The sequence below is a fragment of the Lagopus leucura genome, unplaced genomic scaffold, assembly GCF_019238085.1.
Source record: "Lagopus leucura isolate 7727_CA_CO unplaced genomic scaffold, USGS_WTPT01 Super-Scaffold_100019, whole genome shotgun sequence".
In the NCBI taxonomy this organism is placed as follows: domain Eukaryota; kingdom Metazoa; phylum Chordata; class Aves; order Galliformes; family Phasianidae; genus Lagopus; species Lagopus leucura.
In genome coordinates this window covers 13,064,036-13,079,806 of record NW_024962273.1, presented here as the reverse complement: position 1 = coordinate 13,079,806, position 15,771 = coordinate 13,064,036, and the positions used below count along the sequence as shown (strand labels likewise).

Below are 15,771 nucleotides of genomic sequence, written 5' to 3'. Positions count from 1 at the left end.
CCAGTATCCTCTATTGGAATAGCATGTGCCCCTCTGGGGGAAACAAAGCCTTGCAATACCACAGTAAAACTTGCCAGCTTGTTTGCTTCTTAGGGCTCTGTCTCCCCATATTAAAGCAAGAGCGACTATAAGAGTTTGAGTGTTTCTTGAGGTTGGTGGCATTTGTGAAGTCCTTTGATACTCTAACCTGTATTTTTAACCAGGCTGAGAAGTGTTGGCACCTTTTGCTTTGCAGTTCAGGTAGGAAAGATTAGGGCTATGTGAGAGGCAATAGTATATCTATAACATGGAAAGAATAAAGATGCTTCTCTCCCCAGGCTAAAGATTTGTGTTTAATGTCTGACAGTATTTTATTTTTATGCTGCCAGTCATCAGTCACCTGCTCTCCTAGCACATGCACTGTGATTAATCCTGACAAACAAAGAGGAGAATGATTGATGGCTCAGGTGTCATTGCATCATTTGTGTGGCAAAGTGATTCATGGTTATGTATGCAAGGCATGAGGCCCAGCCAGTCATGTTGTCTGTTGAAAGCCATACTGCAGTGTGTGCAGGGGTAAGAGAGGTATTTCCATGGGGCGTGGTATTGTTTTTGGTATGTGCCTCTGGGATCTTTGCTGCAGTGGCAGTGTGGTAGGAATTCATTTACTCTGATTGGTAGCTGGTGGTCTGCACTGATCTTTGTCATTGCTGCACTCTCTCATGCTGCCACGACTGCTTGCAAAAAATATGTTTTTATTGAGGGATGGTTTGTTGCTCTTTAGTTAACATATGGAAAAAGTAGTACAGGTTGAAGAGTGAAGTGTTGCAGTTTAGGAGATGGTGCTCTGTTCCTGATTCAGCCCATGCAAATGCCTCTTAATACTTTACTAGACTTCTTGTGAGCAAAAATGAGTGTCTGATCACATCTTTCTCCCTCCTGTGCTGTAGGCCTTAAGTCCAGGCAGTGTATCATCTGTGATGCATCACTAGCCTGATCCTGTAAAGACAGGAACACTGAAAGTACCCCAAAGCTATGTGCTTGTGCTCTTCCCAAAGAGGCAGCCCAACTTCTTGATCCCACAGCTGCTGCCTGCTCAACTCTGCTGAGCCTGCCAGGGCAAATTGTGCACTGTGACTGTAGGGAGTTCACCTCTTCATCCCTGTGACTGCAGTTTTGCGACCTGTGAAGTAGGGATGTTTCAGTGTAAGATACTTTGAAATGTGATGATGGGCCCAGAGGGAAGATAAATTTTGTTTATGACACAGCATACGAATGCAAACTTAGTTGTGTGATGTTTCATGGTATTATAGTAACACGAGCAGCCTTGGGAATGCCTTTTGGAGATATGCAGTCTCTTCTTGTTCTTTAATATACAATGTTCTTTTCCCAGCCAGGACTCCTGCCACTTATTGCTAAACTCACAACATGCCATTAAAATAAACTGCTGTGGACTTTCAACTGTTGCAAGTAAACAAATGGCACGATTAATTAATCCTGACCTCTCTTCAAGGAGCTCCCATTTCACAGCCATGGCTTGGAGTAGAGTTGTCTGTGTGCTAGGCCACTAACAACAATTATCTGTTGCTCTTTGCAGCTGCCCGGCTAGTCTACAGTATCCCAGCCCACACTGGAGCATTAATTACTGCTAAACTTGGCATGCTTCAAAGGATTCATAACTGATCAATCCCAGGATGTTTGTTTTATTCCTATCGCCTTGATGATACTGGTTTGACCCAGCCTCTCAATACAGTCTCTGTGATTTTAATTTTTTTTAATCCCCAAAACAAAATATACGTTTGTCTCTCTCTTGTATTCTGTTTTTTTCTCTTTTCACTCAAACATGCTCCCATCCCCAAGCCTGTTTCGCTGCTTGAGAAAGCTGCGCCTCAGTGGTGTCAAGGGAAGCTACAAGCTCACCTCGTTGCGCAAACTAATCTGCTCCGAAATCAGGTGACTGCTGATTTACCTGGCTCTAACCCTGCATGCGCTGTCTTGGGCTCTAGATTGTACTATGCTACTAATGTCTAGGCAACGTTCACTCTGGTCCATGTGTTAAGCCTGTCCTTAATGCTCCTGCGCGGCAGTGGGCACACAGAAGTTGCTAACCAGTGACTGGTCTGAATCTGTGCCTGCCCTGTTGATTTCTGACCAAGTGCATTAACACTAGGCTATTGTTTTCCCCCCATAAAATGAGATGAGGATGGAGAAAGGCTATGGAATAATGCCAAGATGGAGGGGGGTGTAGTGTAGTTCCTCCAGTTATTCATTTCTTCTAAATGAAGCAATCGATTTTTACTGTTGCTGTTTAAGAAAGAAAAAAGAGGGAAACACTGAAAAATTGGCTTCTTAACTTCTGCTGTTGAGTAAAGCCGGAAATAAAGCATTGCTTCAAAAACAATTTCTGTGGCAGCTGAGTTAGGTTGCAGTACTCTCCTATGGTAAAATCCAAAATCATCACTGGCTTGGCTTTGCTGGTCTGAAAAAGCCATTTCCAAAAACTCAGAGGTTCAGTCTGCATAGAAGAGGTGGATTCAGCCCAGGGAATTCGTACCCCTCACAGTATACCTGGGAAACTCCAGGTGGATGTCATGGTTGCATTACGTGGCAGAAATTGGGAAAAGGTTTAGGTTATAGCATCTTGAGGGAAATGAGTAGGGAAGTAAGAGTAGTCCAGATTTCAGATTGAAAATTTCCTAGTAGTTCTGGAGAGGCACAGCCTCCTGATGAAATTTCCCTTGGTATCTATCTTGGAGCTCAGAACAAGAACGAAAGCAGTGAGAAGAGAATGTTATCAATAGGCAAAGGAATAGAAGATCGTTACTCAGACAGAGAGCACGAGTTACCTGCTGACAAGGCCCTGGTCTTGTTCAAATGCTTGTACTTTTTCCATGTCACAATAAATGAATTGTAGTTTGGAAATACAGGAAATAAGAAAACTGACCTTATAGATCACCTGGGATTTTCCGTCACTTTGTGATGGAAAATCTAGGAAAATACTAGGTTACCACATGCCTGGGGAAGGAACAGCTGTGAGCAGTCCTGCTTAAGATGCATAGCAAAGTGAGGAAATAAGTATTCATTCTCGCTGGAAGGGAGAAGGACGTTTGGCAGGCTTCCCAAGGCTTTCCCTGTGCCTTGGGTATGCTGGGAAGGATCTGTTTGGTTCTGGCTCTTGACTGATCTGTTTAGCTGGTGGTACTTCTGGAGGACTAGAAAGGTGGTAGAGGATATTTTAGAAGACACAGATAAATTGGTTCTTCCTCTTCTCAAGCTGGCTGGTGTGACTGGGAGCAATACCACCTCCCACAGATTACTAGCAGAAACAGCATATACAGGGGCTCCCTCATTCATTTCACTGTGATCTCAGTGTGCTGTGTAGTTAATTGATAATTTTAATCTGCTGGGTGACTTTGCCCTAAAGCAGGTAAGAAGGGATGTGTGTCATCTTTCTAGTGGCTCTATTGTAGTGGCTTTAATCTGCTAAGTAGTGTTAATATTTTCAGTCACCCTGTATATTTTCAAATCAATTTAAGTCCTCTAAGTTGTTCCTCTTTTATTCCTTACGTAATACTATTACTAACCTTAAATTTTTGTCTTTCCAGTTATGGGAGGCTTCTTTTTTTTTTTTTATTTTTTTATGTGTAGCCTGCAAATTTCAAGAAGGATGATATGTTTGTGTTCTGAAGCTGTAGGTTTCCAGGCTTAGCAGGCAGAGAGCTTAAAAAAGAGAAAAGCTTCAGTTTTTGTATTCACCCGATTCTTCAGACTAAAGGTGTTAATGGCAACCCTAAATCTCATTAAGCTCATGATAAAAGCAAGAGGGCTGATGACACTGCATTTATTGAAGAGCCTCAGAGTGTTAAGTCCTGCAAAGATTGCTTCTGTTTACCGGCAGCTATGTTGCTTTCTCTTCTAATTCCTCTTACTTTACAACCTTTAAGAAAAAATGGGGGCAGCAATACTTATTATTTCTAGTATTAAATTAAAAAAAAACAACACAAAAGCAACTCCTTTCAGCATTCAGATTGCTGGCTTTTGAGGCTTTTAGAAGAAGGTCTGCGAGGGATTTCTGTAAAAATCTACTGGGAGGCTTACTACTGCAAACTCGCAATTACAAATTTTGGTGACAGTACTTTTTGAAACAAAGAGGAAAATAGCTTAGAACAGCAAATTCTTGCCTTTTTAATAAGCACTCTGAAATGCTGACTTCAGACCAGGAAAGCCGTTCTGGGTGCTGTTGTAGTGATAGCAGAGCAGTGTTTCTCTCCATGGAGGAGAGCCATTGAGCTGGGTCCTGGTCCTTGCTCCCTGCTGGGGAGAAGAAAGTTTGGCAGAGACTGATGGGGCTGAGGTGGATGCCCTGTGGTCTTCCTGCCTCCTTCCTCTTGGAGGATATCTGAACTATTTACTGAGCAGTGTATAACTACCACGGTGTGGTGTTTTAGGAGAAGTGGTTGCCAGATTGCTAAAAGCAGCAGGCTGGAAATTGCAGGATGCTCATGAGATGCACGGTGATGGGATACACAACACAGCCATCCCACTATCACAGCTGAGCTGGCTGTGCTTAGCTCTCAAAGCTGTAGCTCGAGGTAATGTCAGGAAAGCATCTGTGTTGTGTAGCTCCTGCTCAAACCTTTTCAATTTCAGACAGTGAGAGAAGAGGAAGAATTTTTAAGATCATGTTTCATGGGCCTGGGCCTTCGGTCCTGTGCCTCAGTTCTCCGTCAGGATGACAAAGGTGATAACTGAAACAAAAGAGCACAGATGTGTAATGATGAGCTCTGCCTCTGAAGCCTATGTTTTTCCTTCCTTCCTCACAAGTCAGCCTCATCTGTTTGCTAGGAAAGTAACACAGTAGCAACCCAGGAGGCTCCTGGAATGTATTGAGGATAATTTATTAAGCCAGGTAATGGACAGCCCCGCCAGGGAGGATGTAATACTGGACCTTTGGCTCACCAACACAAGGGAACTGATTGCTGACATCAGAATTGGAGACTGCCAGGGCTGTAGTGACCATGCAGTGGTGGAGAGTTCATGCTAGTGAGGGATATCAGACATACTGGCTGTAAAAATAGGATGCTAAATTTTAGGAAAGCTAAATTCCAACTCTTCAAGCAGTTAGTCAGCAAAAATCTCTGGGAAACTGTTCTCAAGGATCAGGAAATGAAGCAGATCTATGATCAGTGAATGCACTAGAAGCTGTCTGCCTTATCCGGTGTCAGGACCCTTGCATCTAAGAAAAATCAACCAGAAGTGGCTAGGGAGTGCAGTGTCTGGGAAGGAGCACTGGCTGAGCCACGGGGTTGCTGATTCCTACAGCTGTTCTGGAGTGAACGTTGCCTGTTGCTGATTTTGCCTTTACCTTGGTATGTCACTACTGATACATTGCTTTCTAGGTTCTTTGACCTTCTGAACAGGTAAATGAGAGGGGGAAAGACTGGTTAATGTTCAGCATATCTGAAAAACTGACGGAATACAGTGGTGCCTCATCTCCCAGCTAGCCCATCTCCTGTGTTGGCTCTGATTCTAGTCTAGAGTTAAGATAAGCCGAAGGATGGACTGGGAGATTTTTTTCCCCCCTCTCTTTAAAATGGCTGAATTAGAAACATTCAGTCGTGAGGGGGGTTTAAAGAAGAGTAAGTCTTTATGATAATCTTTTCTGATCCTGCATAAACTATGTCTCCATTTAAATGGGCTCTTTTGTTGTTTTATGCAAGCTTTCTCAAAGTGCTGTTTTTCAGCAAGTATAGCAGCATATTACAAGGGATTCTGGATAGAAACATCCTGATACCTTCTCCCCATGCCTGTTTCTTAGAGGGTTTGCTTAACTTTACAGTTAACGTTACACCACTCGTGGTGTTATTTTCTGGGGGAAACAATCTATTCCAATCTTGACTACAAAGAGCCTTTGGCAGTAATGCGTGATGCTCTGAAAGGTGGAGCTAGATGGAAAGTGGGAGCTTCTGTGGCTGGCTTCTAAGTCAGGCAAGAGATTGAGAGCTTGAAGACTCTATGCAGCTCTGTGAGAAACTGGACTTTGAGCCACATGATGTTTTTTAAGTCCTTTCTCCCGTCAGTCCTATCTTTGTGTAGACCTGTCACTAAAGAGCAGTAAGCTGTGGGTTTCTTTATTTAAGCTGACACAAAGATGATAAAATACAATTTCGTAGAAGGGGTGAGAATCTGACTGGAGGCACAAAGAGAGATCCAGTTCCCACGCTGTTTGGAGCGTGTTGTGACATTCCTGCTGTAGTCACACACAGAAGTAGGCAGTCATAGCAGCTTTCTTTATTCCTTTTGCTGTTGCAAATCAGATAATACAAACATTTTACTTAGCAAGCTTAGGGTTGTAAGCCAGGACACTGAAAAGAGGAAGAGGCTACCCAGGACAAATATGGGAAGGGGAATGTGTTTGTTGCTGATGCTTGCTGTCATCAACAGAAGCCAGGATCATCATTTTTGACTCTGGAATGCAGAGGAGTTCATGCAGTATCATTGGGGTCAAATAGATCAGATCAAATTTAAACTTTTGACTTGGACTAAGAGGTCTTGTGCAAGGCAAGTTTCCTTTGGTGTTGGTAGTCAACAGCCAGCCAGGATTTGCCCTTGTATTAGATCTTTACCAGTATGAGTATGTTAGGCTGCTGAAACCAACACTTGCTGCTCAAGACTCCCTGCCTAGTCTCCTGCTGCTGCAGCTCATGCTTTACGTACCCTTCCTTGCTTCTCTGCTCTAATCTGTGAGAGAGACATCTCAGTCAAGGTTGCAGACCTCTTCCCTTCCTCAGAAGAGGCAGTGCTTTGGAATAACCTTACTTAAGCAGAGTCCTCACAAGGAAGGACTCTTCATCAACACCTATTGGGATGGATTTCAGCTCTTTTGGAGACCAAGCAAGGGGCAGGTTCCACTCTGTCTTCATCTGCATTTGAACCAGTGGCTAAACTGCCTGACCAAGTCCATTCATTTTTTGGAACCAGGGAAATGTATAGAACTTGGAACACGTTAATGGATGTTTCAGTTATCTTCTGAGTATCTGAACAGGAATCTCCATTGAAAGAAACCCTGAGGGTAACCCAGGCAGTCTGAACGGGCCCATGCTAGTGATGCAACTCTTGCTCCTGGGAGATTCGTTTGGAATGGGGATTACCCCATCCCAGTATTTTGCTTGTTCTCCAAGAAAAGTCGAGAGTCACTATTATCCCAGCCCTCTGAAATACCTGTCTGTGCTGGAGCTTACTCTCTCCCTTCTCTGTTATTAAGGCTGAAGAAGAGTTAGTAAAGGCTCAGAAGGTGTTTGAAGAAATGAACATTGATCTGCAGGAGGAGCTGCCTTCACTATGGAATAGGTGAGTGCTGGAAGTTTTCTCAACAGCTGGTTGGAAGGACGTGAAGACTTTCAGCTTTTCCACAGACCTTCCTGTACAACTGTTCTCAGTTGTTCTCTTGGGCTGGTTTCTGCTCTTGCTTTCTGGATCATCTCAGAGAGTCTGTTCTGGGATTACCTCCAGCTGGGGAGATCTAGGGAGCACCCATGAAGCAGCAGTTTTAAAACAACAGAGAGGGTGAGAAGATGGTTTGCTGCTCTTTGGATGCTCCTTCTGGGTTTATACAGTTGGGTGAAAAAAAACTTAATGGAGGGATCATGATGTGGGCTGCCCTTAAACGTGCTCCACGTAAGACCCAGTGAAGAACTGGTGGTTGCAACTGTACTCCTATTGTGATCTATTTAACAAAATACAGCCTGGCTGAGAGAGGATGAAGACTTGAGAGATTGGAATTTTGCTATACTTATGATTGTGCTGATAAAAAGGTGAGAGAAGAAGCAGACAAAGCAACAGGGAGCTCTGAGGATGAAATATAGGAGCTGACATACAGGGAAGGCAGGGAAAATCTGCCTAGGAGTGCCCTAGCTGCTTATTTTCAAATGCAGTAGCATTGTTTGGGTCAGCCACCTCCACACCTGCCTCTCCCATTTGTCAGAACAAGTTCAGATTCTACCCTACTTGTTCTCCTCCTCACCTGGAGCATGTTTGCCTCATGCCTGGCTTTTGTTCCATCACCCCGTCCACACTTCCTTGCAGCCCTTCTATTCCTGTATGTACCAGACCTGGCAGAGTTGAATTCATGTGGGAACAGTGAGCAGAAGGTGTGAGGAGGGGCATAACTGAAAGCCTTTGGAGAGCATTGTGTCCATTAAGCTTTTCTCTCTTTCATTTTCATTTGGCAGTCGTGTTGGTTTCTACGTCAACACATTCCAGAGTATAGCAGGCCTAGAAGAAAACTTCCACAAAGAGATGAGCAAGGTAAGGCAACTAACAGTTTGTTCTGCTAACACACTCTGTCCTCACTGTTATTTAACAAGCTGAACGGTATAGCTGGAGAGGAAAGAGCAGGTGCCCTGTATAAAAGGAAAATGTTTAGAAAAAAAAAAAGAGGGTTAACAACACGGGAGAAGATCTGTCTGAGATAGCGATATGAAGGGATAGAACATGGGTAAGAGACCACAAGGACCATGCTGCAGTGAGAGTGTGTGTCACTTGTCTCATTTGAAGATCCAGAGAGGGGAGTGTGGCAAATTTTGGCCTTCTTTTGCTTCCTTTCTCTGTTTCTTCCAAAATCTGGATCTGTAAACTTTAACCAGGGCATTCAGCCTGGCATCTGTCCACTCCGCCCACTGCCTGGCAGCAAGTTGCTCTGAACCTTCAGCTAGCTGTGGGGATAGAAACATCAGGGAATCTGTCAGTCTTCATGTCAGTGCAACGTGAGACTAGACTCCAACTCAGCCATTAGGAAGGCCCTTCCCAGCTGTAATTCACTGCTTTGTCTTCTTTCCTGCCCTGTGACCCAAAAAAAGGCATTTGATTGCTTAGTGTGACCTTTGCGTGAGTTACCTGTGTGTCATGGGCTGGTGGCAGCTGGATTTGTGTTGTGTGCCAGCACCCAATAGGAACCTCAGAAGTAGTCTGAGGGAAATCCTCCTAGTGCCACTTTCATTTACAGGTATGTTTTTACTGTTAGTACTCTTAAAAGCTGGAGAAGCCTAGAGTTCCTTAGGCCTCTTTGTTGCACCAAAGACTGATGCACTCTCTGTAAATGTTGCTCTGAGCTTGATGAGCAGTGGAGAATCCAGCTGGAAAACTTTGGTATTGCTTCCTTGTCACTGTCTTCCTAACAACAAGATAGCTGCTAAGCAACAAGCAACTTTATAATGGTCATCAAATTCCCAGCAGTCTAGAAGCCTACTGCTATGGTGTAATGCATCAGTTCTGAGCTCTGCTGACATTTCATGGGGACCTTTCCAGTTAATGGCCTGCTCTTCTCCACTGGGAAATGAACTGATTGTTAAGAGTAGGGAAGGTTATTACAATTATCAGTTTGTTGCTGTTAAGTTACATTCTGCAGAAGGTGGGAAAGATGCCTGCTAGACAGGAGTTATCCTCTTATATCATGTTGTGGATTTTTCTTTCCTTAGGACTTTTGTATGACAACAGGCCTTCTGCTTTGTTCAGTAAGAGCCATCTGTTTCTTATTACTGCAATAGCATCCAACTAAGTGCTGGTGTTGCCGATGCGACGCCTCTGATACAGACTGCATTGGATCCCTCCTCCTACTGATTTGGAATTTGGCATCCAATTTTGTTTGTGAATTGGCTCTTTCAGGATAGGAGTGTCCAGAGTGAATATTTCAGCTTTTGGTGTCAGGAAGAGTTTAACCCCTAACATTGCATTTCTGCCAAGAGATCCAGGTTCTGCCTAAACCTAGATGGCCCAGGCAGCCTGCAGGATCAAAGCTTGCTGTTGGCTTGAAGTCCTACTGCTATATCCCTCATTCGTAAGGAAGTATAAAGAGCAACTTCGCTACAAATCTAGAGTGGATCTTCCCTATGACCACATGGAAGACTCTCAGTTAAACACTCTGCCTGTTTCTACAATGGTGCCTGGCAGCACATGGGTAGGAGTAGGTGAGAAAGAAGCAAGGAGGATGGTCTCTTCAGGAGACTGCATTCCCATGAGGTACCAGCAGTTTTTCAGTGGTTTCAGTATTGTGGGATTTTTTTTTCCCCACAAAGGAGTAGCGACAGATATAGAACTGTTCCTTTGTGGGATAGCTAAGTATATGCACATATAGGCACAAGACTGTATTTCGTCAGCCTAAGCAGGCCAGCACAGGCTCTTTTTGGACACTTTTCTCATTCTTTTTCTCTCTTTTGTTTTTATATTTTACAGTTGAACCAAAACCTCCATGATGTCCTGCTGGGTCTAGACAAGCAGTACTCAGGCAATGCCTTTCCCATTAAAGCACAGCCCAGGTCAGTAACTAGTAACTGGAAACATTGTCTTTCTCCCAGCAGAGGAGGAGGGACAAGCTGTGGAAAAGGGAGTGTTTCTACTGGGGTCTTGAAATCTCCATGTTGTCAGCTGGGGAGTGATTTGATTGCCTACATACAGCCAGCCAGCACCCTCCTTGAAAACTGCTGGAGCATGTCTGAGATTGCTCTTGGGCTGCGAGACATGATGCAATACCTCCAGCCTTTGGAGGATAGCAGATGTAGGCTTCGACTTCTACTGCATACCAATATTTAGGCAATTGAGTAGCATCTATGCTGTTTTAAAAGTCTAATTCCATGAACCAATGACATACACTGGGTTGCCATTCCTCCTGGGTTTGGTTGCCCTGCAGCCCTCCCTTTTTTTCCTTCTGCAACTTCTGAGCTTGAGGACCAAGAGACCCTTTGTTTCCCCAGCCTTCCCTTTGGCCCTCCAAACTTGAAACATCCTCTTCACCAAAGCCCTGTGTCCCTCCTGTGCATCAAATGGGGATGTGTTGCCTCTGTGTGTGTTGTGGATGTAGTTGTAGCCTCAATATCATGAGGCTTTCTGATCTCAGAGCACTTCCCAGCTGCGTGGATGCAAGGAGTGTGGGTCCTCTACAGCCTTTGGAATTTCTTTTTGTAGTTTTGAGTTTTCTTTCTGCAGCTGGGTCCAGTCCATGTAGGTTAACTGCAAATCTGCGCATTCTGTAGCACCAAGAGGGGAGGGAGAGGTCAGGCTCTTGATGAGGCTGCATCTGGGTCCCATCCAAATGCGTGAGTGATGAAACAATGTAGGACTCTGGCTTCCAGCTGCTGCTAATCCCACATGCTGGCTGAGCAGGAGCACAGCCCATGTCCTCAATTGGTATATTAATGGAGGGAGGAGGTGAAATCAGTAAGAAGTAAGGGCACATTGGTTTGGAAGGGGCTGCATCAGCTGTTAAGACCTTTGTGCTCTCTTGACTCTCCTCCCAGCCTAACCTCCAATTGCAGTCATGCATAGACAAGTTTTTTTTGTCTCATTCTGGCAATATGTGTGGTGTTTGCCAGATTTAAAGAAAGATGAAATTTAAGTTAAATTTGGCCCCTGCATTTTGGATTGCTAACGCCACGTTCTCAAGATGCATCTTACGAGGGTATTATCTTCTATTTAAGTTAGCACACGATGTCTGTTTATAATCCCCAACAACTGAAGCCTTATATGGGGCAGTGGTGCTCATCCTCTTGCTGCTGTGCACCGTGTTACCATGATCCACTTGGAAGAGGATAAGGTAGCAAGACAGGTGAAAGCTGGTGCTGTTGCTTTCCCAGCTCCTTCCTTCTCCTTCCTTTCTTAGTCCAGCAAGTGACTGCTGTAGTGACAGCAGATCTTAGATGAATCCTTGTTGTGGCATCAAGTTTTTGGCATGAAAGAGTTTTCAATGAATTTATTACCTTTGTCATGATTTCTACCCAGAAACAGCTGGTTTCATTTGAGGGTGGAATGGGTATCTCAGCTGAGTCTTGCCCCCAAATGACTATTGTTACCCTTTGCTCAGGGGAGTTACAGGAGGATGCATATAAAAGATTTCCAGGACTATAATGCCTTGCAGGGAACAGGAAATACCATGAGGCACTTATCTCTACATCTGTCCTGTCCTTGTGGTTCAGGACAAGAGCGTGCAGGAGGAAATAGCCCTCACCACTCCTGTGGCCTGTATTAGGAGCAGATGCTTCCCTAGCCCTACTCTGCTGGGAAAGGGATTGGAGATGGATACAGTGGCAGGAAGTTAATGACAAGATGTGAGAAGAGGTGCAGTTATTTTCCTGCATCACTCTGGCATCTCACTGACAAATGGGTGGAAAGAAGGTGCTGAATGGGTGCTTGGAAGCTTAACTTTTCCTCCCCGGTCTGACTGTGCTGTCCTGTAACGGAAATGATTTGCGTGCCGTCCTCAACAGAAAGAAAACTAAACTGTTCGCCAGGCTGAGGAAAAAGATGAGCAGGTACCGGTACGGAGAGCAGCATTTCAATATGTGTTTGATTTAGTTCCTAAAACTGGAGAGGCTGTTGCTGGACTCTTTAACAGCCTGGCACGTATTAACCCTGTGATGGGAGAGGGCTCTTCTGCATGATGTCGTGTGTTCATGGCCTGCTGGGACCTGCTGAGGTCTGTGTCTGGATAATCCCATTAACTGCTTGTGTGCCTGGTTTGAATCCTTGCTTCCTTTCCTCCAAAAAAAAAAAAAAAAAAAAAAAAGGTGGTGTGAAAGCTCAGGCATTGTCTGCTTGGTTATTTTTGTGCAACTAAAAGCATGATGCTGGGTTGTATGGGGGAAATAAGGTCTAATTTGGTGATTAACAAGATCTAGTTTTACTTAGCAGGGATTGCCCTTATGAACAGCTCTGAAATGCTGCATTCTCATTCCCTGCCTGGCCCAGGAGGACCAGTAGGCAGCTCTCACACGCAGTCCTTCCTGTCTACCTACTGTCTGTCCTGTCCTGCAGTGAGAGGACAGTGATGTAGGAGAGGGCCACCTTCAGCTTTGCTCTTTACTTGCTCTGTTCCTGAGGATCCTTACTGTCTTATTCCATCCATTTAAGATTTGTGCAGAACTGCAGGAAAGGGAAGCCTCTGTTGTTCTGTATAAAGGCTACTATCAGCAGCTTGCCTTTCAAAACAGCTGTGGCATTGAATAACTGGTTTGCCACAATGCCTAGAGTTACTGTAGCCAAGGTCAAGGACTCTTGACAAGAATGTGCTGTGAGGCAAAGCAGGGATTGGTGCATAATGGCATAGAAATTTCCCCTAATTCATGTTTTTTCCTACTCTTTTTATTGATATTCCTTGCGTGGCGTCCTTTTATAAGGATTTTTTTTTTTCCACATTTTCTCAAGATGGTATTTCACCAGCAATAAAAGCAAGTGCTGGTATTGAGATCCTTGCTTTCTGATCCTGTCTTCTCACTGACCTTTCTCTTTGTCTCTGCTGTACATCCTGTCTGGAAGGAAGAGAATGGTAATTTCACAGGGAATCTGGTGGGCAAATATTATTTTTTTCCTCAAGTGAAAAATATTGAGTGATTGTCTTGTGAAGGAGGATTCACAGTGCTTCTCTGTATGTCTGTCTCTGACCATGAGCCAGCGTTGCCGTGACTGCACCAGGAGATGTAGCACTTCCAATCATTGTCAGCCTCTGCAGATGCTACAGCAAAGAGGGAGCTAGTAAATCTCATTTGGATGAGCTCTAACCACAACATCCTCCTGCTGCGCTCTGAAAGTCTGGCTAGTGCAGCAGTTAAGGTGCTTGATCCAGGCTGTGCTGCGGGTTCTGCTGTCAGAGCAGCTGCAGGGATACAGAGAAATGCATGACCCCTTGTGTGGGGAAGGAAGGTCAAGGGCTCAGTTGTTCTTTGATCAGCAGCAAGAATGTACATTTGGGCCAAGAGACACCTGAGTACATAGGTGCTTTTTTTCTGTCTCCCCTGCTGCCTCTTTTTTGATGTGGGAATAAGTCTAGAGTGTTCAACGAGCTTTGATGCCTAAATAAATAAATAACCCAATTACTTTTAGCTGAAAGACCCTATCTGAGCTCTAGCTGAGATGCCTTTTTCTTTTTCTTTTTAACTTGAGAACTTGGCAGGAGGTGGCCTGTCTGTTTCTACTGTATTGGAGATTTGGTTCCATCTTTCAATGTGGGATTGTTAAAAGCACATAGAAACCCCACGTGCAGGTGTTAGTCTGCTCTTCAGAATAGGTGACCTGTGTGAGGAGTCTGGAAGCTCAGCAACACTAAAAGAAACTGGTGGGATTTGGGGTTCTCCTTCACCTGTGGTAACTGCATTAGACCTTGTTCCTGGCTCTCGACTCAAAGAAGAAAGGTGACACCCCTGTCCCTTCCCTGCCTGATATTCCTGGATTTGGCATTGCTTCTCAATGGCTCATGGGAACCTAAAAAAAAAAAAAAAGCAACTGCAACAACAGGCTACATTGACTTTCTTGTTTTGACTTTCTTCTATGATACGTTTGGTCAGTCTTCACACTCACGCTTTTCCCTATGTTTTTTTGGAGCAAGAAGTCCATTCAGAGGCAAGACCCTGCTCTGTGCAGCACACAGTGTGTGGTTTCTTGTGAAAGCCACGGGATCCTGGTGACAGGGTGATTTGGCGCTGGTCACATTAGTTAAACCCGTGCAAAGCAACAAGTGCAGGAATAAAGGTGCTGCTCAGGGAGCTGGAAAAGGCTCAGTCAAAATTAGCACTGGCATTTTCCTAAGGGGGTTTCAGCCAACACATCAAATAAGCTGTAAATAGCAGTGACTTACTGAGGGCTTTGGTGTGGGGCCCTCTCAGCCGTTGCAGGACAAGAGGAAGAAACCGGGCTGCCTCTCATATGGGAGTCTTTCACCAATAGATCTCCAAATTAAGTCACTGCCAGACACCACAAGTAAGTCACCAGAAAGTCATTTCATGGCCTCTAGAAAATGATTGTGAGCTCCTTTCTTACCAGGAGAAATGATCTTTTCAGTTGCGTAGTTAGAGAAACCTATCCTTGTGTTGGATAGGCCAGTTGGTAGCCAGGACTCCCAGCACTGTTTGGGCATTTGACAAGTCCTGGCAGTCCAGTTGCAGGTCACTGTGTCCTCTTACTATTTCCATTCTTCTGCAACTCTCATTGCAATAAGGTGTTGTAGGACCCACTCTGAGCTCCCAGAAGTGGCGTGCTGAAGTTCAAGACCCCATGTCTTCAGTGAGGCTGAGCTCAGAAAGGTCACTGTGTCCATCTCAGATGATGCTGTAATGGTGTTGCCATGGAAATAGCGGCAAGATAAACTTCTGCTGGAATCATTTCAGGTTTTCCATGCTGTGAATGAACTGTGTGAAGCCTGGTAGCTCTCGCTTACAGCAGGACTTCCTTACCTTTGCTCTGTGACTGTTGCTACTTAATCTGTAGCGCCATCATGACAATGCCACAGAATCTTTCATGCAACCCACTGTGTCAAAGTGATCTCTGGGGATATTTTAGGAAGACACTAGACATATCCAAAGAAATTGGAGAGCTGCAAAGGTTGATGTATGTGTTTTTCAGTCCATCTTCCTTTTTTCTCTGTTCTTTCCCCGCTTCTTTCCTTTGTGTGTGTGCCCCTGGTTGAGAGCTGCTGGCATAGAACATCACTGATTTTGTTGCAGCATGTTTGTGTGCTGCTGGTGTCACTGTTATCAGAAACATCTGACCTGCATGTGGACCTGAGAGCAAGTGCTTTGTGGGAAAATGTGTGTGGGCTGTATGTATATGGGAAGAAAGTGGGAGGGAGCAATGGTTGAGGGCAAAGTGAATGGGGTGGGAAGCTTGAAAGCTGGAATGCTGAGCAGAGTGATACGCTTGCTTGGGAAGGGAGGTTTTCAGAAGTGCCTTGCTGTCCTTCATCTTACTGCCCCTCTATTTGTGAGTGTTTAGGAATGAGGTTATCATGCATGTTAGCCAGTGACCACCACA

General features: G+C 44.6%; 1 protein-coding gene across 10 annotated transcripts in view; it reads left to right on the top strand.

The window, feature by feature from the left end:
- The window catches only part of BIN1 (bridging integrator 1), an 84,589-nt gene that overhangs the window by 49,474 nt on the left and 19,344 nt on the right, over positions 1-15,771 (top strand). For 5 of the 10 annotated variants that reach the window (XM_042877588.1, XM_042877586.1, XM_042877591.1 and 2 more), the window contains exons 7-10: positions 7,244-7,329; positions 8,211-8,286; positions 10,210-10,292; positions 12,237-12,287. In XM_042877588.1, the coding sequence (XP_042733522.1) occupies positions 7,244-7,329; positions 8,211-8,286; positions 10,210-10,292; positions 12,237-12,287 (296 nt within the window). The remainder of the gene's footprint in view (positions 1-7,243; positions 7,330-8,210; positions 8,287-10,209; positions 10,293-12,236; positions 12,288-15,771) is intronic. The other 5 variants (XM_042877589.1, XM_042877594.1, XM_042877593.1 and 2 more) reach the window with 2 other exon arrangements.